This window comes from Cynocephalus volans, chromosome 6 (genome assembly GCF_027409185.1).
Source record: "Cynocephalus volans isolate mCynVol1 chromosome 6, mCynVol1.pri, whole genome shotgun sequence".
NCBI classification, from domain to species: Eukaryota; Metazoa; Chordata; class Mammalia; order Dermoptera; family Cynocephalidae; genus Cynocephalus; species Cynocephalus volans.
Window position 1 is genome coordinate 108,616,403 of NC_084465.1, and position 22,774 is coordinate 108,639,176.

General features: G+C 40.3%; 1 protein-coding gene across 3 annotated transcripts in view; it reads left to right on the top strand.

Annotated features, from left to right (window-relative positions):
* The first annotated feature begins 11,945 nt into the window (after positions 1-11,945).
* The window catches only part of GSPT1 (G1 to S phase transition 1), a 35,258-nt gene continuing 24,429 nt past the window's right edge, over positions 11,946-22,774 (top strand). Inside the window, exon 1 of one of the 3 annotated variants that reach the window (XM_063098824.1) lies at positions 11,946-12,551. In XM_063098824.1, the coding sequence (XP_062954894.1) occupies positions 12,197-12,551 (355 nt within the window). In that variant the 5' untranslated portion in view covers positions 11,946-12,196. The remainder of the gene's footprint in view (positions 12,552-22,774) is intronic. The other 2 variants (XM_063098823.1, XM_063098825.1) reach the window with 2 other exon arrangements.

Genomic DNA, 22,774 nt, shown 5'->3' on the forward strand with positions numbered 1-22,774 from the left:
AATTCCAACGCCTCTCTTCATGGTTGGTTTTTGTTTTGTTTTATTTTGCAGAAATAAACATAGTGGGGGAAAGTGGAAGGACTAAAAAAAGTTCACTTTTAAAATTTATTTCTCACTTTTAAAATAGATTTCTCAGAAGGTCAGGTTGTTAGAGTGAGCAGGACTGAAGCCATGTTGGCCCTAAAAGCACACAGGCTTTAAAAGATTTTAAAAGGACAGATTGTTTTTTTCTTGGCATGCATTTCTCTGAGTTTCCTCTCTTCCCATGGTTATTTGATATTTTGAATCCTGGCTTTGGGGCAATATGACATTATTTACTTGAACCCAAAGTTGTTTTCCATTATTTACTTGAATGTAAAGTTGTTGCAAGTCTGGAGCTGCAGACTTGCATGTACTATCCAGACCCTGGGAAACCAAGAAAGGCATCAATAAAGCTGTGCTGATTCCACCCTCCAGCTGGACCCTGAGACAACAGCAAGGATGGGAGCAGAAACCAGATGGAGTCTTGGTGAGGCCTTGCACCTGGCTCCTTGCACAGAGCCCCAGCAGCTCACATCCCCCTCCCTCCTGCATTTCATTTCCCACCTTCCATTCCCTCAACCTCCTCTTTAAAATCTGAGTCTCTGAGATGGTTTCAGTCTGGCCGTTCTCCTTCAGGTTTACCGGAAAGATGGGTGAGCCTAACATCTCTCCTCAGGTCACCTGTATGCCTGAATAAAAGCTGACTTCCATTTTCACCAACATTTGACTTTTGGGTTGCTTATTTTTGGAAGGGGCCAGGCAGCCAGATCTGTGCCTGTTATCAAATTTTGACAAGCCAAGCCAGGAGCTGAGTGGCCCCGGTAACAAGATAACAACTTAGTTTTAGTTTGGTGACATGGAACCTCAGCATGAGCTACTCTGTTTTAATTTTTAGTCTGATCTCTTCAGGTCTGGTGCAGCTTAGACCAAAACAATGGTCTCCTATAATTTCCGGGGGTTTTTTTTCTTTTTTTTTTTTCTTGGCAGCTGGCCGGTACAGGGATCAAACCTGGACGTTGGTGTCATCAGCACCACGCTCAAACCAACCGATCTAACCTGCCAGCCTCTGTGTGTGTGTGTGTGTGTGTGTGTGTGTGTGTGTGTGTGTGTGTGTGTGTGTGTGTGTGTGTGTGTGTGTGTGTGTGTGTGTATTTTTTTTTTTTTTTTTAAGAGAAGGAATAGTAATAGAGTATTTGTATAAAAGAGGCAATGGACACACGGACTAGAGCTACCTAGGTCCTGAGGACACTGAGGGGGTTAATATCTCTTGTTCACTCAGCCACCTGCACATTGGGAAGTTCAAATCCAGGGAATGTACTTAGAAATGACATTGGACTACTGGGTTGTGGGATAGGCGCATATCTTGGTCAATGCCATAGGTGGCAAAGTGCTCTCCAAAAAGGTTGCAGCAAGAAGTACCCCTATCGGCAGTATGTATATGTCCCTATTTCTTCACATCTTTAGCAACACTTGCTGTTAATCTGATTTTTAAATTTTTACAAATCTGATGGATGTGAATTCTGGTTCACTATTTTTTTATTTAGTTTACTTTTTCCTCATAATTACTGATGTTGAACATGTTTTTATATACATACATACATATATATATATATATATATATATTTCTTACCATTTTAATCATTTTTATCATATTTTTATTTATTTTGGGGAGGCAGCTGGCCAGTACAGGGGTCTGAACTCATGACCTTGGTGTTGTAAGGCTGTGCTCTTACCGACAGAACTAACCAGCCAGCCCTCTGATATTGAACATTTTTGCATAGGTTGCTTTGCAGAGTATTCAGGTTTCTTCTGTGAATTGCCTATCAGACCCTGTGCCATTTTCAAAATTTCTTTTGCCTTTTGCTTTGCAGTAGCTTGTCATATATTCTGACACTTTATTCATAGTATGCATTGAAAATATCTTTCCCAGTCTATGGCTTTATCATCTCAGTTTGTTTATTTTCATAAATAAGGTTTTTATTCTAATGTATACAACGCCAACAGTTTCTGATTTGACTTAATTTATCTGTTTCTTTGCCTTCTCAATGTATCTGTGAGCAACCTGAGGGCAGGGACCATATCTGATTCATTATCTCCCCTATGCCAGCACATAATAAGTATTCAATAAATGTTTGTTGAAATGAATGGAACCCAAGTACAAAGGAATACATTTTAAAAGTGAGCTTTTTTTTGGTCTCTCCGCTTTTCCACTCCTACCCCCTATGTTTATTTCTAGAAACAAAACAAAACAGCAAAAACCAAAAACCTTAGGAAGGCATGAAATATTTCTTTCCATTTTATGTTTTAAATTTTATTTGTTGATTTTTTTTTAATTAAAAAAATTTTTTTATTGAAATGTAATGATTAAATGTATTTGAAATATTTCAAACACAAAAAGATAGAGTGATAACAGACACCTGCATATACACCACTTAGGTTTTTTGTTTTGTTTTGTTTTTGCTTTTGGCCTAGGAGGATCCGAACCCTTGACCTTGATGTTATAACACCACTGTAACCAACTGAGCTAACTGGCCAGCCCCTGACCACTCAGATTTAACAAATGAAAACATTTTGCAATGTTTGCATCAGACCTCTTTTTAGAATAAATAAATAAAATAAATTAATAAATGAAATGTTACACATATGCTAAAATCATGCCCTTACTTCATTTCTTTCTCTCCGTTTTCTAGAATGAAGAATAAGGAAAAGGACAGGGTGGGAATCAAGTCACAAAGGCAGTAAAGAATTCTTGGTGCAAGCTCCTCTTCCATCCTCTTCTGCTAGTTCTCAGCAGATTGATGATGTAATCTAGAGAAGCAACTTTCATTACAGAAGGTGTAGAGGGTTGTGGATGGATCAATGAAAGAAGGGTAATTACAGTGAAATGAACTGAGGATAGGGATAGTTGTCACTGTTGCTTGTGTCTTGAAAACTGTTTATTAGGCTTATGTAGAATCATACACTGTAAATGTCTCATGCCTCTTCTGAGCTCACTCCAATACTGACCTCAGTATAGGTGGTATCAGGACCAGAGGCCAGTCACAGCTGGGGAAGTCAGAAGTCAGGAACAGAAGGTACAAGAACCCCAGCGTTGTATATTGTGTGTGTTGATTGTGCTAATATCAATTTCCAAGACATGACTTCAGGCTCAGGAAAAAGTTTGCTGGCTCTCAATTGTAGATTCACAATGAATTGAGGTAAAATGAATGAATGAACTGGTGTGTACTCTACTACCGAAGAGTGGTATATAGTCCAATGTCTCTCTTTTCCCTGTATGCTAAGGAACTTGGAGCTAAATATTATGATCAGTTGACGTAGCTGTCTTCAGTCAAGAAATTTTGATATCCTTTTTCCCCTTCTTCTCTTTTTTTCCTTGGTTTCTGACTTTTTTCTTGTTTTGTACTTTTTGATATTATTGTCCCTGCAGTTTTATTATAAACTGCTCCTTCTCATCCTTTGAATCCTCTTTGGAAGTTAATGGGGATTTGAATCAGTGACATTTTAAAATCAGAGATTTATTTTAATCCAGCTGATCAGAAAAAAAGTTTATTCATTGAAGTAAAGCTTTAAAAGACATGAAGCTGGCTTGTGCAGTTTCTGATTGAGTCCCTATGCAAGAAACAGCAGTGATGTTATGATTACACATAAGTGAGGTTGGGAAGAGAAAACCCTAGCTTTCCAGTTTGTTTGTTTGTAATTTTTATTTTTTTGGTGGTTGGCCGGTATGGGGATCTGAACCCTTGATATAACACCGTGCTCTAATCAACTGGGCTAACTGGCCAGGCCAGATTTGCAGTTTGACAGACCTGGATTCAAGTTATTCAACCTCTCTGAACTTCTGTTTTCTCCCCTCGACAATGGAAATAATACTGGACATCAAGGCTGTTGTGATGTTAAATGTAAATAAATGTTAAAGTAACATTAAAGATAGTCACCGTACAATCCTAGATGTATACCCAGAAGAGTTAAATGTATGGACTCAAATAGATACTTGTACATCCATGTTCACAGCAACATTAGTAATAGCCAAAAAGAGGAAGCAACCCAAGTGTTCATCAACAGATGAAAGAATAAACAAAATGTGGTATATCCACACAATGGAATATAACTCAGCTTTACAAAGAATCAAGATTATTTTTAGTGAAAAAAATTTTGATTAATTTTTTATTGAAACATATTGATTGCAAATATTTATGGGATACAGAGTTACATTTCCATATACGTGTACAATGCATGATGGTCTAATCAGGGTAATTAGCAGGTTCGTCATTGCAAAACATAATCATTTCTTTGTAATGTGAACGTTTGATCTCCTCTCTTTTAGTCGTTTGACAACATGCAGTAAATGATTGTTAATTATAGATTCCTGGGTCGATTGTACACCAGTATAACTTATTCTTTTCTATCTAGCTGCAATTTTGTGTCCATTAAACAATTGAGATTCTGACACATGTTACAGCGTGGATTAACCATGAGGACATTATGCTAAGTGAAATAAACCAATCACAGAAGGACAAATATTGTGTGATTCCAGAACAGGCAAATTCATGGACACAGAAAGTGAATGTTCTGAATGCCACTTAACTGTACACTTAAAAATGGTTAAAATGGTAAATTTTGTTTTTTGTTTTTTGTTTTTCTCCTCTCCCTAAAATGGTAAATTTTGTTAGGTATGATTTACCACAATTTTTTAAAAGTAAAAAAATTAAAGATTATAATAAAGATAGTAATTTGTTAATAAATGATCATTGCTATTTTTACATACTTATATAATATATGCATCATTTAATAGGTGAGCTAGGCAGCTTAAAAGTACTGAACCTAGTTGGGGTTTTTCTCTTCCCACATGTAATGTATTTTCCACAACAATGAGGTCTGTAAAAATGTGCAGGGACCCTGGAATGAAATGTGCCAGGCTCCTAGGTATAAAACATAACAAGCAATCTGTTAATACCTCGGGAATAATGCACCCTGATTTCTACAGGATGAATCAACTTTTCATGTAAGTCGAATGATTATTAGGCTTTCTCCTTGCTCTTAAGTTATGGGTCTTTTACATGTACAAAGGGGATGTAATGAGATTGTCATTAGCAATGAGACAGCTATTTCCAATGTAAAGCAATAAACCAGTTCAACCTGTGGACTGCTCTTTAGTCACCTTTTAAGGGTTGAGCTCTGCTAATAACAGAGCTGTGCCGGCTGAGGAAATTGGCAGATTTTCGGGTGGTCCTGGTGGTTTCATTCTACTTCAGGGGGACAAACTCATTCACAAGGAAACCTAGGGGATAAGTGATTGTTAATACCTCCTGGATTTTAGTCAAAGAAGGCATCGTGATTCCATTGGCTAACATCTCTACCTCCAGATGGAAAGGCTTGGAAAATGAGGCCTGCAGAGTGATGTAAATGACTTATTCACAAGGAAGCCTCCCTGATTCTTGGGGAAACCAGAACAACTGGTTTTCCTAGCAGTTCACTGAAAAGGCAGTTAACCCACAGGAACTGGTGAGGAGGCTAATTTCCTTGGTGCCGGAACTGGGGTTCATTGAGTCTCCACTCTGGGGCTCAATGTCATTTTGATCTCATTGGTATTACCAAGTTTTGTTTGTTTGTTTGTTTGTTTGTTTTTCTTTTTTGTCAGCTGGCCGGGATAGAGATTGAACCTTTGACCTTGAGATTATCAGCACCACGTTCCAAACAACTGAGCTAACTGGCCATCCTGGCATTATCAAGTTTTAAAAGTATCATAATGATCCACTATTGATTTAATCTTTCCTTACCTTTTTAAAATCTTGCGTAGTCCAGTCTTCTTTGTGAAGAACTATTTATGTATTTTGTGACTCATTGAGATCCCTTTTTCCTCCTTCTTTTCTGTCTGCTGTCTGCTCTTGGGTTATTTCATTCTAAACTGCATCTCCATGGATCCAGACTTCAAACAAACAAACATGGTAAAATTCTGTGATGGTTACACAACTGTGAAGATGCTGAAAACCATTAAATTGTACACTTGAAATGGGCGAATTGTATGGCATGTGAATTACATCTCCATAAAGCTGTTTACAATCAAACCACATGAAACAAAAAGGTCAAGCCAAAGTGCAGAACCAGTCAATTTACGGCAGTATTTGTTGCCAATTCTGACAAAACGTTTGCTGGGTTAGAAAATAAGGCAGCAAGCATTGTATTTTCTTTATTTATTTTTTTGACCAGTAAGGGGATCGCAACCCTCAGCTCAGTGTTGTCTGCACCACGCTTAGCCAGTGAGCGCACCGGCCATCCCTATATAGGATCCAAACCCGCGCGCTACCAGCGCAGCACTCTCCGGAGTGAGCCACGGGGCTGGCCAAAGCATTGTATTTTCTGTTGATTTTAGTTATCTGGCCTAACATGCTACTCTGGTTCCATATGTCTATGAATAATTCAGAGTTGGCTACTCATAGCAAGAACAAAAACCCAACTGAGGACTCAGTAGTCTCACTTCTGAGTAGTATTTATTGAACACTGCAATTGATTCTCCAACATCCATTATTTGCTTTAGATAGATGATCTTGGTCTCACATAGAATCACGTGAGTGTACTAGGACTACTAGTATGATATCTTTTGTTCTAATATTTGGTGTTTGACCCTGCCTGGTTCCTGACACAGAGCTCCTAATCCGTCAGAATTTCCTGTGTGATACGAGTATCTTTTGCTCTAATGAGGCAGCTGTTGGTGGGATCCTGGATTAGGGCTGGTCACCAGAAATACCAAGCCATAATTAGAAGCCTGGAACTTTCAAGCTCCACCCCCAACCTCTGGAGAGGGGAGAGGGACCCAAAGGTTGAGTTGATTATCAATGACCAATGATTTAATCAATTGTGCCTATGCAATGAAGCCTCCATAAAAATTCAAAAGGACAGGGTTTGGAGAGTTTCTGGGTTGCCAAACACTTGAAGGTGCCTGGAGTGTGGCGAGCCCAGGAGGGCATGAGAACTCCAAGCCCCTTCCCACACGGCTGTCCCTGCACATCTCTTCCACATGGCTGTTTATCCTCCTCTGCAATATCCTTTATAATCAATGGGTAAACCTAAGATAAGTGTTTTTCTGAGTTCTGTTAGCCACACTAGAAAATTAACCAAACCCAAAGAGTGGGTCATGGGAACCCCCAATTTATAGCCAGTTGGCCAGAAGCACAGGCCATATTTGGGATTTGGGATTGGTATCTGAAGTGGGGGCAGTTTTGTGAGACGGAGCCCCTAAACTGTGGGGCCTGCTCTAACTCTGGTTAATGTCAGAATTGTTAAATTATAGGATATTGTGTTGGTGTGCACTGGAGAATTGGTGGTTGGTGGGGAGAACCTCCCCTACATTTTAGTGACCAGAGGTGAAGTACTCTGTGTTGAGTGGTGAGTAGTGTGTAAAAAGTAGGTTTTTCCTACCTCAAACAGTCATTTATTGTATGATTCCATCTGTAAGAAATGTCCAGAATACGTAAATCCTGGTGATAAAAGCAGATTAGTGATTACCAGGAGCAAGGGGGAAGAGGGATTACTTACTAGTTATGGATTTTCCTTTTGGGGTGATCAAAATATATGGGAACTAAATAGAGGTGGTAGTTGTACAACATCATGAATGTATAAAATGCCACTGAACTGTTCACTTTAAAAGTGATTAATTTTAACCAAAATCAAGGGTTTGGATCCTTGTTCCTGCCAGCTGCCAAAAAACCAAAAAACCACAGCAATAAAAAACCCAACAACAACAACAAGATTAATTTTATGTTATGTGAATTTCACCTCAAAAAGATTTTTTTAAAAAAGCAAAAATCCAAACACAAAAGTATAAGTAAAATATTGCAATTTCTTCTTCTCCCATCTGGTTTCCTTTCCACTTTCAATCCTACCCCACAAATATACCTCACCTTTGCTGTTTAATATGTAATTTTCCACACTTTTTTTTCCCACACACTCAGTGAACACACTTTGAAAACTTTTATAACATCCAAAGAGATACATATTTCTTTCTCTCTCAAATGTTTACTAAGCACTTTACCCATGCCAGGCAGTGTTGTAGGTGCTCCCAACACAACAGGGAATAAGACAGACTAATGAAGTTAATTTTTTAGTGCGAGGAGATGGACAATAAGCATGGAAATGAATAGGAATTTCAGATCACGATAAATGCTGTGAAAAAATAAAACAGGGTAAGAGAACAGGGAGTAATGTGGGTTGGTAGAGGGCCAGGGTGGCTTAGAGAGGCCTCCAACCTGAAGACACAACATATGAACTGAATGATAACAAAGAGCTAGAGAGGTAAAGATCTGGTGGGAGAGCATTCTAGAGAGGGAAAAAGCTAGATGCTTCTATTTTTTACTTATTTATTTTTAGCGGCTGGCCAATAAGGGGATCCAAATCCTTGACATTGTTAGCAGTGCCACACTCCCTCCACCAAGTGAGCTAACTGGCCAGCCTCCTGGATGCTTTTAAAGAAATTGGATTGTACTAGATACGTTGATCCACTATACATTTTACACATATTAGATATATTGCTTTTCCCCTGCTTTGCCATGTATTATAAATATATTTTCATTTCAGCACTTAGTCTGTTTTACTCTTTTTATGTATGTATGTATGTATATATGTATGTATGTATGTATGTATTTATTTAGGTGGCTGGCCAGTACAGGGGTCAAATCCTGGACCTTGGTGTTATCAGCGCCATGCTCTAATCAGCTGAGCTAACTGGCCAGCCCTGTTTCACTCTTTCTAATAATTGCATATTATTCTTTAATATTGAAATCCATCACATATTTAATCATTTTCCTGTTGATGGCCATTTAGGTTTCCAGTTTGGAGCTCTTGCAAAAATGCTGGAAAGAACAACTTGGTATATCTTTGTGCTCTTGTGTTCATATTTCTGCAGAAAAATTTTCCAGGTGTGAGATTACTATATAGGTGTTCATTTGTGTGACACATTTTTACCCACTAAAACCCTGAGAAAGAAGTGAGTTTTTATATTAGCCTCATATTTGGAAGCATAAAAGGTGAACTCTTAGATTTAAAAAGCAAAACAAAGTTCTGTGTGGTTGATTAAAATGTGCAAATATGGAGGCTCTGCCTCAGTTTTTTTTTTTAATTATTGTTTTGTTTTGTTGTTTGGTGGCTGGCTGGTACAGGGATCGAACCCTGGACCTTGGTGTTAATCAGCACCATGCTCTAACCAACTGACCTAACTGGCCAGCTCTCTGACTCAGTTTAAAGGGAGAATAATTTAGGGAAGATGGAAAAGAACAAAAGAGAGAGACTAGTAGGAATGCCAGATGGTAAAATTTGCATGGTAAGAGAAGAGTTATCTGTTGTGATGTGGTTCAGACCTTGAACAAGCATAGCTTTGCGAAAATTTACCCTGTGTGTACATCCCAGTGAAAAGCAGGAAATCCTTGGGAAAACTGTCTCTTAAAGTTATTAGTCCTGTGTCTCAACAGTATTAAATGAGTATAAAAGGGCAGTATCATCCCATTTAACATTTATTAAGCATCTTCTGTATGCCTGTCATTATACTAGGCAATGGAAAATAAAGAAGCTTAAGAAAAGACCCTGCCCTTAAGTTGCTCAGTCTTGGCACAACAATAATTAACAAGGATTTATCACTTTTCTGCTGGAGCTGTGCTTGGCAGGTCATTGGTTTTCAAAGGCCAGTGGAGTGGATTCTTTCCTGAATATCCATAATTATCCTATTCAGAGACATGGAAGTTAAATGACATCACTGCATTTCTAAGTAGCTGTCTTAGCAGTTTCCACCTTTGTCCCTAGAAAAAGCACCAGGCAGAAAAATACTCTACTAATTCAGTTAGATGGGAAGAACTAATCTATCAGAGTCTGATCATCCAGTGCCCTGGGGGTGATACATGAAGAGGTGTGATATCCAGTGACAAAAAGGGTCTGGACTGTGTGGTTCACTATTTGAGTTAGCTGCTTGTGTTGACATTTTCTCAGGAGTGGGTTGGAGAGTGCAAATTTGAGTGGGAAGGCATTTTATTTTGGACACTATTTTCTTCTTGTGAATATAAGGCAAAAGTATTTCATTCAAAAGCAATGCAGGCCTCTCATATCTAAAAGAGCTCTGACTTTTATATCAATTGTTAATAAGTACTCTGTAAATCTGAGGAAAATCACTTAATACCAACTTTAAAATGTATATTCTTAAGGATTCAATTGGGTCTTTGGGGAACTATGTTATAGGCTGTAACGATGACTTTGTCTTAAGCAGAGGTAGACATTATATAACATGAAAAAATCCAACAAAACAAACAAAATACAATTTCATAAGATTTCAGGGAGCATGGACCACAGACCTGATGAGAAACTTAAAACTAGCTTTGTTTTTATGGAGGTCTCCAGTTTCTTTACATTTATAGTGCTCAACTTCCCAACGATTATCTGTTAAAGAAAAAAGCATCTAGAAAGTTTGCTAGTTTAATGTTAAACACAAATTTAAATCACTATAGCACAGGACTTGTTTTAAAATGTACCTGACAGCTTCATTTTTGACCTATCTCATTAGGCTGCGTTTTCTTTTATCTTTCACAGCACAGACGTTTAAAATTAAAATTCAGACCTAGGTCTAGGTTTTGTTAAAAAAACACCCTAAGGTTGTTAAGAAACATCTATTCTCTGTCTCCCTTACTCTGTAATTTCAAGGCAGGTGAGTTGCACTCTGTCTAGACTCCTTTCAGGAAAATATCAAAAAAATGCTTTTCTTTGTCTTGGGTTCCATATGCCTGAATGACAGGAAAATTTAACAGATACTCAGAGCAACGTGTTTTCCTACTTCATGCAATTGGGTCTAAATGCAAACTATGGGTCTGGCTGGATAGCTCAGTTGGTTAGGGCGCAGTGTCACAACACTAAGGTCTAGGGTTCGGATACTCTTACCCTAAAAAATAACAAAACACAAATAAATGCAAACTATAAGTATTTCTCTTTTGCTTTTTTCTTTTCCCACGTTTACCTAAATGCAACCTGTTAGTCAATAAAGTACTATGAGAATTCTTGAGCAAAGTAGACCGTTCAAAAGAAAACCTCTTCACCTAATGGCATAAGAAAGCAAACTGGATGCACCAAAATAACCCTTCATGGAATATGGCAATCCTCTGTTTAATTTGTAAACTCCTTGGCAGGGAGCAGGAAGGGATGGAAAAGTTTGGGTGAAGGCTTTAAATGACTAGTCAAACAGACAGTGAGTCATTGAAAGTTTCCAGTTAACAATCCCTTCTGTCCAGGCACAGCCTGGGCCCTGGTGCTTTACGAGCCACATTGCCATTTAAGTTGTAATATCTCACGGTTTTATTGGCTGTTCCACCAAATGAATACATAAAATGAAAGACGTTCTGCGTCGGCTTTGAAATGTAGGGCAAAATCTGGCTGGGGGTGGGGAGAAAGAAGGTGGTGAGAAAAAGAACAAGTTGGGTGACTGTGAGGCAGAGAACGCAGAAAAGGTGGTTAAAAGAGAGGGAAGGAAAACTCAGGAGTTGAGAGGATTTTTTCCCCCACGTTAGAACTGCTGTCCGTTTTCCCCCATCCTATGGGCTAAAAAACTCCTGATCCTCGGCCCATTCCCAAGTCGCGCCAGAGCCTGTCCCTGCCCCCAGCCGGTGACAGGTGGGGCCGCCGAGCGGCCACCAGACCTCCGCCTCCCCGCGCTGCCTGCCGGGAGCCGGAGCCGCTTCCGGCTGCGCCCGGCCCCTGAACTCCTACTCCCGTCGGTCCCCGGGAAAACCGCAGCGGGGTCGCGCGGGTGCTGCCGGAACTCGTAGTTCCTCCACCTGCTGCGCTTCATAGCGGGGGACGGGAGAGGACAGGGCCGAGAACTACCAAGGCGAAGATACGGGTGGCGGCGAGAGGTCAAACCGCGCCGGGCGTGGGGTTGGCGGTGAGGCAGTCGGGGGTGGTTGGGATTGGGTGGGAGGAGATCCGCTCGCACACACGAGGAGGAGGGTTGAGCCGCCGCCGTCGTCGTCTCGAGTGCGGAGTCGGGACTGGAGCTGCCGCTGCCGCGACGCCAAAGATTCTGTCACTAGTTCCCGGACCTCCTGCCTCGCCGCCTTCCCTGGGTCAGTGCTGCCTGCTCCTCCCCAGCCTGTCGCCCCCCACCTCCATTTCCCGCTCTCTCTTCACCACACACACGGCCCCCCCGATCATGGATCCAGGCAGTGGTGGTGGCGGCGGTGGCGGCGGTGGCGGCGGGGGGAGCAGCAGCGGCAGCAGCAGCAGCGACTCGGCGCCCGACTGCTGGGACCAGGCGGACATGGAAGCCCCGGTGCCGGGCCCGTGCGGCGGCGGCACCTTGGCTGCGGCGGCCGAGGCCCAGCGGGAGCACCTCAGTGCGGCCTTTAGCCGGCAACTCAACGTCAACGCCAAACCCTTCGTGCCCAACGTCCACGCCGCCGAGTTCGTGCCGTCCTTCCTGCGGGGCCCGGCCCAGCCGGCACAACCCCCAGCGGGCGCCGCCGCCAACGACCACGGAGCCGGCAGCGGCGTGGAAGGTGCTTCGGGTAAAGGGACGGGACGCGGGAGGAAGCCGGGCCTGGGGGCCGGGGGACGCGCGGCTGTGGGGCCTGGCCGGCACGTGGGGCGCTGACAACGGCGCCGGGCCTGGGTGGGGCGCCCCGGAACCCAGGAGCCGGTCTGCGTGGGGCGGCCGCGGCGGTGGGCCGGCGGGGAGCGGGCAGCGCGCGGGGGAGACGGGTGGGGCCCGAGTCCCACCCCCTCCCCCGGTGGGCCGAAGTTACTCCTTGAAATGGGACCGTATGGGACGGAGAGGGGGCCGCGGCCGGTCAGTGCCACGAGGCCCAGAAGTGAGGACAGAGGGAGCCAGGCGTCACTGGGGTGGGCGATGAGAGATCCGGGGAGTTGGGGAGGGCAAATAGTGAAGTTTTACCTTCGCTTTACGCTTAGCCGAGAGAGCTGCTGTTGCTGCAGTTTCTTCCATTGAAACTGTACATTTTAAATATCTAAAGCACCGAACCCTCCTGAAGGAATCCCAGGATGCATTGCAGTCTTGTAATTGGGCAGAAACTTGGCTATCAATACAAAGATCTTTTTTCACCCTCAGCATTTTGTATGCTCATAAAGTTCACAAAGTGTCACAGAGTTAGTATTCCTCACTTAATGGGTGGAAGGAAACTGCATTGATTTGTGTGCCGTTTTTAAGTGGAACTTAGACTTTTCTCCTTTGTCAGTGACACGTTTAGAATTTTTTAGTGGTTTAAAATCATTGACTTTATTCAGGTTGCTTGGTATAACTCACTCTTTGTGTTCATGTGTCAGTAATCTAGTCTGTTTCTTCAGACACTTGTGCATTTGTTATAACTTAATAGTTGTCACGTGCCTTTCTGACCACAGCTAGCAGACATTCTATGATTTCAGGTTAAGTTCGATCGTTACAAATCTGACTATATTTAGGGTCTGCTTAAGTAGTAGCATGCTTTCAGGTACTTATTTTGTAGGAATGTCAAATGAATGAACGTAAGTGTTCTCCCCCTAATGGTGCTTATTTTAGGAATTATTAGAATTGCCTAAAAGAGAAAATGAAAAAGGAAAAAAAAAAAAAACATTGAATGTCTTTTTATTATTTAGCCAGAACATTGGTAGGCTGGATCATAGACTTTTCCAGCTCATTTTAAGTGAGGCATATTGTTGATTTCTCTCTTTAAAGTTCTGTATGGTAGCATTTCCTAGATAAGTGGACATTATAAAAGTGTCCTGGGAGTTTTGCTACAGTTTGCTCTCCAGAGGTGAAAGGATAGAGTTTGGAGAAATACTTCCGTGGAGTATGTGTGTGATCACACAGCTTGGAATTTTGTTGTTTTATTGACTGTGGTTTTTGTTTTTTCTTTAGGATATATTGTATTTTTAAAATATTTATTTTAATTCACACATTGTAATTGTACATACTTATGGGGAAATGCTTAGCTTTCAATTCTTGACTTATATATCAAGCCATTTTGGCTACCTAAACCAGTTCACTTACCAGCCTCTAAAAGTGCCTGTTTCCCCATACTTTTTCTTGCAGATTCCATTTATCCAGCCATTTTTTTTCTTGGTCCCCCTCCTTACTCTGGAGCCACCAATACCACTCTGACTAGACTTAGGACTCCATTTACAGCCTATCTAGCCATCAGCCAGTCATCAAGGGGCAACCATCCATAGAGCAATGGTCTGGATTGGTCATCGCTGAGTGACTAGGCATTACCTCTTAGGCAGTTTTTTTTTTCTTCCTGATATTTGCTAATTTGTAGTTTTATTCCTTTTCTCTTTGACACTGTTAGAAGTTGGAGATTTAAAAATCTATAGGGAAGTGGTTGTCAGTAAGAAAAGTTTCTATATTATGGTCAACTTAAAAAAAAATCAGACACCTATTTTGGTGTTACCGGCTTTACCAGCTACTTCTACAAAATGCCACTTAATGTTAAAAAAAAAAAAAAAAAAAGATCCTTTGTAGGATGTCTGTTTGGAAAAGAATGGATTTTCTAAGTTGAGGTCCAGAGTTATGTGGGAAATAGCGCCTAGACTAAAACTTACAAAAACGTTTGCAAGTTTGTTTTTTTATAGTGAGGAAATGGACAATGGGGTTAGCATGTTTTCTTTCGTTGTTAAGCCATAGCTTAACACATATAAATTTGTGGTGGGTGTTTTTTTAAACTAGATACGGGGAGAGCTGGACAGCAGAATGCTAGAATAACTTTTAAAATGTCTATCTAGGATATATATCTGTCATTTCTCCTAAATACAGACTGGTTGGTTTGTTTGTTTTTTCTTTTTTGAAATACTTGCAGTGCTGCCTTGACCAACCAGTAGAGGAAGATGCTTTTGCACAAGGTGTCATTCACCTTCACTGGAAGGCTGCTGGTTATGCCTGTCTCCATCCATCCCAAATCAGAACTTGGGATTCAGTGTTGACCTGTATCTCTTTGATAATTTAAGAATATGTTTCCAAAGAAATGATTAAGAAGAACCCATTTAGGGCCGGCCTGTGGCTCACTCGGGAGAGTGTGGTGCTGATAACACCAAGGCCCCGGGTTCGGATCCCATACAGGGATGGCCGGTTCGCTCACTGGCTGAGCGTGGTGCTGACAACACCAAGTCAAGGGTTAAGATCCCCTTACCGGTCATCTTTTAAAAAAAAAAAAAAAAGAAGAAGAACCCATTTAAGTGTAATTAAGTGTAATTCACTTAAGTGCGATTCTCTACAGGGTCATGTAAGTTGGCCAAGTGATTCTCGTTAAAATAGAGGTTCCAAAATGGAATGAATGAAAATGTAGAAGAAAAGGCTTAACATGTACTAGAACATTTTCTCTAATAGAATGTACTTACTTTAAGTTCCAATTTCCATCAATTTCAGTCTTTTTTTATTGTTAGATGAGAATTGGGTTTACAATGTTAGATAGGGTTCCTCGGACTTTTAGAACAGCCAGTGCTTCTAAAGTACAGCCAGCCCTTCTATCCTTGTGTTCAACCAACTACATATCAAATATACAGTATTCTCAGCATGAGGAACCTGCGGATACAGTGGGCCGACTTTTGGGCTTGAACATCCATGATTTTGGTATGGGGGATGGGGTTCTGGAACCAATCCCTCGTGGATACCAAGGGATAACTGTAATGGTGTAGTGTTCTTTGCACCATCCCACCCTCAGTGCTTCTCAATACTCTGCCACTAAAAAATGTGAGTATAGGGCTGGCTGTTAGCTCAGTTGGGTGGAGCATGGTCTTGTAACACTAAGGTCAAGGGTTCAGATCTCCACACCAGCTGCCAAAAGCAAAAAACTGAGTATAGAATAAAATCAGCAGCCCTCAGTACTTCCTCAGAGGAGGAATTGTCTCCAAAATGTAACAAATTGTATTGTGGAAATTGAATTTTATTTTATTTTAATTTTTTGGTGGCTGGTCAGTAAGGGGGTCTGAACCCTTGACATTGTTATCAGCACCATACTGTACCAAGTGAGCTAACTGGCCAGCATGAATTTGAATTTTAAAGAGAAATGTTCTGTTTTGTACTGTTTGGTTTTTGCTGAATGCCTTTTTGTGGGGGAAGGATTTTATTCTTTTAATAATTAAGATATAATTCACATACTATAAAATTCACCCAGTTCAGTGTTTTTTAGTATACTCACAAGAATATGCAGCCCTTACCACTTAGTGAATGCTTTTTAATTACTGAATATTCTCAAAAGTGGCCTCTTCAGGGCCACCAGAGTGGAGAGGATCCAAAACCAAAGTAATGATTGTTTTGTCCAGAAAGGCTGTTATACTTTATCATTATGTTAAATGATACCTGTTGAAGACTAAATGATAGATAAGGTTCTTGATTTTAGATTTGGTTTTAAGACCAAAATGCCAGCAATACCAATTTTAAGATAAAGCTGTTTTTAGTTTTCAGGGGAATGAATTAAGTGGAATAGAGTAGGAAGAGGAGATCAGTGAAAAGTATTGTTGCTGTAGTATCATAGTAATAAGCACTTCAGTGCCTTTCATTACTTCTTAGTGTGCCTTGACTTACTGATTATTAGATTTTGGCTTATTTCATGGTTTTACATGAGTGAGGATTTAGGCAACAAGTGAATGTATCACCTAGTGCCCTACTGTTAAAATTTTTGACTGGGAATAAACCTTCTTTGGAGCAGGTTTTATTTGCATTTCTTTCTTTCTTTCTTTATTGGCAGCTGGCCAGTACGGGGATCGAACCCTGCACCATGCTCTAACCAAGTGAGCTAAAGGGCCAGCCCACATTCTTTTATTTATTTTTCACCTTTTCTGAAATTGTGCGACATTAAAAGACAACAGTTAAAAATTTATCAGGAGAAGTTAGAAAAATATTGTAGAGGACAAATTTTAAGCCTTGATTTTCTCTTGTTAATTGCTAGAGAGGAGATGTCTTAAAGTGTTAAAATAGCATTGTCTTTCTGGTCAAAGAGAAAGGAATGAAAAAGATTTGATAACCTTTTGGTGTAAGTTAGCAGTATTAAAATGGAATTTTTTGAGATGTGAATCTCTGGTTTTGCTCAGATATATGTACTAGCTAACTAATAACAAATATTGTGCCTGCTTATTGAATGTAGGATGTTAGGCACTTGAAGTGACACCAAGATGAATAAATTGTGGGCCGGCCCCGTGGCTCACTCGGGAGAGTGTGGCGCTGGGAGCGCAGCAGTGCTCCCGCCGCGGGTTCGGATCCTATATAGGGATGACTGGTGCAGTGCGCTCGGTGCTGGGGACACCGAGCCAAGGGTTGCGATCCCCTTACCGGTCACAAAAAAGAAAAAAGAAAAAAAAAAAGAGATGAATAAATTGTAATCCTCAAGGAGTCTAGAAAGGGATCAAATATCCAGTTTACTTTAGTGAAAGACACAGTGTGGTAAGAGGGCCATACAAAGAGTGCTGAGGGCTTTCAAAGTTAAAAATAGGGATTGCTTAGGATCCCTTATGTAAATCATTTTAATCTTGTCACCCTAATTATAAAACTAAAGATGTATCTATCTTCTGCTAAGTGTTTTTCGTGAATACCTTGTGTTTTTTGTTTGGTTGGTTGGTTTTGTTTTTTTAAGATCAAATTTACTTATAAAATTCCCCCTCTTTGTGTTTGCCAGGATTTTGCTCAAGTAGAACACTGGTTATATTTTTACACTACTTGTTGTCTCTTTCATATCAAACCACAGTAAGTGTAATTATTGTGATTCTTCTGGCTAGTGTGTCTGTTGGGCACGTTAATTTAGAATTTCATCATTCTACCCTTAGTTCTTAAAAATCTTCGGGAAACAAGAATTTGGCCACTAGTTGAAGGTTCTTGATTGTTCTGAGATCCTTAGACTTTTTTAGCTGTCAGTTGTTACACATACCAAAGCTTTTTAAAAGTTGTGTCCTTGTTTTCAATAGATTTTAACAAATCATGGCTTGGCTATAGATGTATTTGGTGTCTTCATAACTGGCTTTGTACTAAGGAAACTTAGTGTTGTACTCCAAGTTGAACCAGTTCCCCCAAATAATTCTACTTTCAAGGAGAGAGAAACACTTAGGATTTCCTGAGCATATTTCATTTGCCTGGCCTAAGAGTGGTGATGCTCAATTCCAAACTACATTCCTACTAGGTAATTAATTGTATGTCACTTCACTTGAAAAAAGCAAAGTACGTCCCTCAGGATGTCATTAGGACACTTTCCTGGTTGACTGTAGAACTCCAGTGTGTCACCGTACTACTAGGTGATCTGTGTCCATCTCCTTTGGGTGGTTGATTTTTGTTTTGGGGGTGTGTTTTGTTTTCTGTTTTGTGGGGTTTTTTTGGCAGCCAGCTGGCATGGGGACCCAAACCCACGACCTTGGTGTTTTGAGGCTGCACTCTAACCAACTGAGCTAACTGGCCAGCTTGGGTGGTTGATTTTGGTAGTAGAAACATGTTTTTCTGTTACTTTTTACTTGGGGCTCTCTGAAATGGTTTAGGCTTATGTATTTTAAATATACCTCAAATTGTTTTTGAAGTAGATAGGATGATATCAATCATAAATAAGACTATTTTTTAGGGTTGTTTGGAAAATATAGTAGAGTTTTAGTTACTCTGAAAAAAGTCTAATCAGGTTGATATGTGGCAATGCTTTAGAGACTGACTAAATAGGCTCTTAGAATGTCAGGGCTGGAAATGACTCTAGTACTAATACAGTCTCCTCATTTTCAGATTAAAAAAACTGAAGCCTGAGATGGCTAAGTGAATGCCTAAGGTTACTCTCAGAGTTAATGACACAGTTGAGTCTAGAATCCAGATTTCCCCACTGCTAGTTTAATGCTCTTTCTGCCACACCATGCTGTTTAATAATAGAAAAAAGGGCATGCCTAGAGGTAATTACTACAACCAGCATGGATTTTCTGAGAGAGTGGCCTTGGAGTTTGCCTTTCTACTCTTTCATTCTTAAAGGTTTTTGTAGTTATTGTGGGGATTTGAAATGCTTGTTGTAATAATTTATTGGGCAGTTACCCCTGTTTAATGTGTTCTTATTTAGTCTTTGCAACATTCTCTTGAGGTTTAGGTACTGTTAACATTGTACAGATGAGAAAAAATTTTTTTTTGGCCTCTGGCTGGTATGAGGATCCCAACCTGTGACTTTGGGGTTATAAGGCTGTGCTCTAACCAAGTGAGCTAACTGGCCAGCCTTGATGAGAAAATTAAAACTCAGGATAACTAAGTAATTTAGGTCATGCCAATGAATAAATGGAGGAGTGAGGATTAGAATCTAGGTCTGACTTCAAAGCTTGTTCTAGTAATAGTGACTCTGCTAGTCCTTTCCTTGTGGTTTGATATTAAATACTCTTTTTGGCTGAGATACTTTTTCAGAAACTGGGCCCATGAGTTTGGAGTATGGCATTGTCTTCATGTTCTGTCTCAGTGGTAGCAGGATGACATTGTCATAAGTAGGCAGTGCTCTAATTTAAAGTAATATTTTGAAATTGCTTCTTTCTACATTTTAGAAAATGTTGATATGAAATACCGTAAACAGCTCTGTTCACCATTGCCTGTAACATTGTGCCATTTCATGTTTAGAGTGTTAGGTAATTAAGACTAAACCATCCATATTTTAATGTGTTACGTGGACTTTTCTTCCCAGTGTCTAATTGTACTGCTTTCTGGTGTTGTCTGTAGGAGAAAAATACCTCAGCATGCAATTTTGTTGAGACTACAGTTGCAAAAAAAAGCACAGGTTTGAACTGTGTGGATTTGAACTGCGCGGGTCCACTTATAGACAAATTTTTCCAATAACTGTAAGCATATTTTCTCTTCCTTATCTCTCTCTTAATAACATTTTTTCTTCTCTAGCTTACTTTATTGTAAGAATACAGTATATAACACATACAACACACAAAATATGTGTTGATCAACTATTTCTGGTCAACAGTAGGCTGTTAGAGGAGTTTTAGGGGCACAGAAGAGGGGCAGATACCCTGGGCACCACCAGTCACAGGTCGGTCAGGGTGTGGTGGCCTAGGCTTTGTGCCCACTGCCTGCGTGCGCCTCCACCCCACACCGCTGCTGGGCCTCGTGTTGCCCTCAGGGACTGAGCCAACTGTGGCATTCAGCATTCCCACACAGTGCAAAAAAACCCAAAAAAGTTATATGCGGGTTTTGACGGGGGAGGGAGGCAGCGTTCCTAATCCCTGCGTTGTTCAGGGTCAGCTGTATATAGTCATCTTAGTGCTGGAGAAATTTTAGTTCCTTGCTTTAAGCTGGACTTTAGTGTCTCTTGAATGTAGTGTTTCTCTAACCCCCTTGTTAGAAAGTTGACATATTTAAGATTGCCTTTACTCTATTGAACACTAATGGAAGTACAGTAAATGTATAGATAGAGGCCAGGAATGGTAAGAAAAGTGAAGTGATAAGACTGTGAGGAACTAGTATGTATGAAAATCAAAGGGAAACCACTGAAGTTAATTCAATAAAACTTTTTATTTTTTATTCAGTAAAAATTGTGTATTCTACACAGTACACTGTACCACCTGTGGATACTATAAGAATAGAGGAAAAAAGTTTCTATATTTCAGAAATTCATCCATCCCACAGTCACTGTGGAAGTCTATACTCTCCCAGGAAACAAGAACTAAGCTGTGTATGTGGGTACCTATAATTTAAAGAGGTGTCATATCCCAGAGGAGAGATCATTAGCCCTTCATGGTGATGGGGTGGATAGGGAATAGGACAGAAGTGGAAAAAATCAGATAAGGCAAGTATGCAGTACAATAAGGGAGAATTCTTACGATGAGCTAGAACTGTGCATCCAGTATGTAGCCACTAGCCACATGTAGCTATATACATTTAAATAAATAAAAATTAAATAAAATTTTTTTTTTTTTTTTTTTGTCGTTTTTTCGTGACCGGCACTCAGCCAATGAGTGCACCGGTCAGTCCTATATAGGATCCGAACCCGCGGCGGGAGCGTCGCCGCACTGCCAGCGCAGCACTCTACCAAGTGCGCCACGGGCTCGGCCCAAAATTAAATAAAATTTAAAATTCATTTCCTTGATCACAGTAGCCACATTTCAAGTGCTTAATAGCCACATGTGGCTAGTGACTATCATATCACAGCAGAGATACAGAAAAATTCCATCACTGTGGAAACTTTTATTGGACAGATTTTATCACACATACTTTTCACTTCCATGCAATTTAAGACACTTGTGATTTCTGTGGCAGTATCAGAGTTGTTTTTTTCTTTAATGAATGCATTATTTAGCTAATAGGAATAAGAAGTTTTAGTTAGCTTCGTTATGTTGAACATTTATTGCTGTTTAGCGTGTAAACTGCGTTAAAGATTAATTTCATATCTAATGCAGTACAAATTTAAATTGCTGCTTTATGAAATATATGGATTAAGCACTTTTAAGAATTAGCCAAATATTTGTGTTTAAGACATATAACTTGAATCAAAACATAGCTTTCATTTTTTTTTTTTTTTGTCGTTTTTTCGTGACCGGCACTCAGCCAGTGAGTGCACCAGTCAGTCCTATATAGGATCCGAACTCGCGGCGGGAGCGTCGCCACGCTGCCAGCGCAGCACTCTACCAAGTGCGCCACGGGCTCGGCCCAAAACATAGCTTTCATTACGAGCCATGTATATAGGCTTGACTAACTTGTGCTGTATTGATGAGCTAGCCAGGTAGGATTCTCCATGTTCAAGTCTTTTGATCCACGATCAAATATTTTTTTAAAATTTTGTACCCTTTTTAAAAGTTAAGGTGAAGTCCACATAATATAAAATTAACCATTTTAAAGTGAACAGTTCAGCAGCATTTAGTACATTCATAGTATTGTACAACCAGCACCTCTGTCTAGTTCCAAACCATTTTCATCATCCCAAAAAGAAACGAATTCATTAAGCATTTACTCCCCATTCCTCCTTCCTCCCAGCTTCTGGCAGCCACCAATCTGCTTTTTATCTCTATGGATTTTCCTATTCTGAATATTTCATGTAAATGGAGTCATACAATATGTTAAAAGGAATCATACAATATATGGCCTTTTGTGTCTGTACTGTTTCACCATGGTCAATTTTTTAAAAAATTTTATTTATTTATTTTTTTAAAAAAGATGACTGGTAAGGGGATCTTAACCCTTGACTTGGTGTTGTCAGCACCACACTGTCCAGGTGAGCTAACCAGCCATCCCTATATAGGGATCTGAACCTGTGGCCTTGGTTTTGTCAGCACCACGCTCTCCCAAGCGAGCCACGGGCCGGCCCTGATGATCAAATTTTAACTAGCAGTTTTAAGATCCAGATTTTCATCTGTGTTAAAACACAGGCAGTACTGTTGGCCAGCTTGTCTTCTGGTAAAATCTTTTCACAGCCAGTTTATCTTCCTTTATCATAAACTACAGTATTAGTTTCTCCTTTTAATTTGGGATATGGCAGTTGCATTCACTGGTACACTCTGCCAACTTTCCCACTTGTTAGAATTGTTCCATTTTTAAGTACTTGATAAGGGTGTGTTGCTGAACATGGAGATATCATTGGAAAATATGAAACAATAATTTCATTCCCCAGGATTTCTGACTTCTTTCACTAGCAGATAGGAACCCTGCAGGACATGAGACATCAAGCCCTAATGGTCATTTGTTTGCTTACCATGAACAAATTACTTTGAACTTAGGAGTATTCTAGGCCCAGGCTCATTAGTAGCCAATAAAATCTGGATATCATATGCATTATGAATAAGACCAGAGTAGAATGAATGAGTTAAG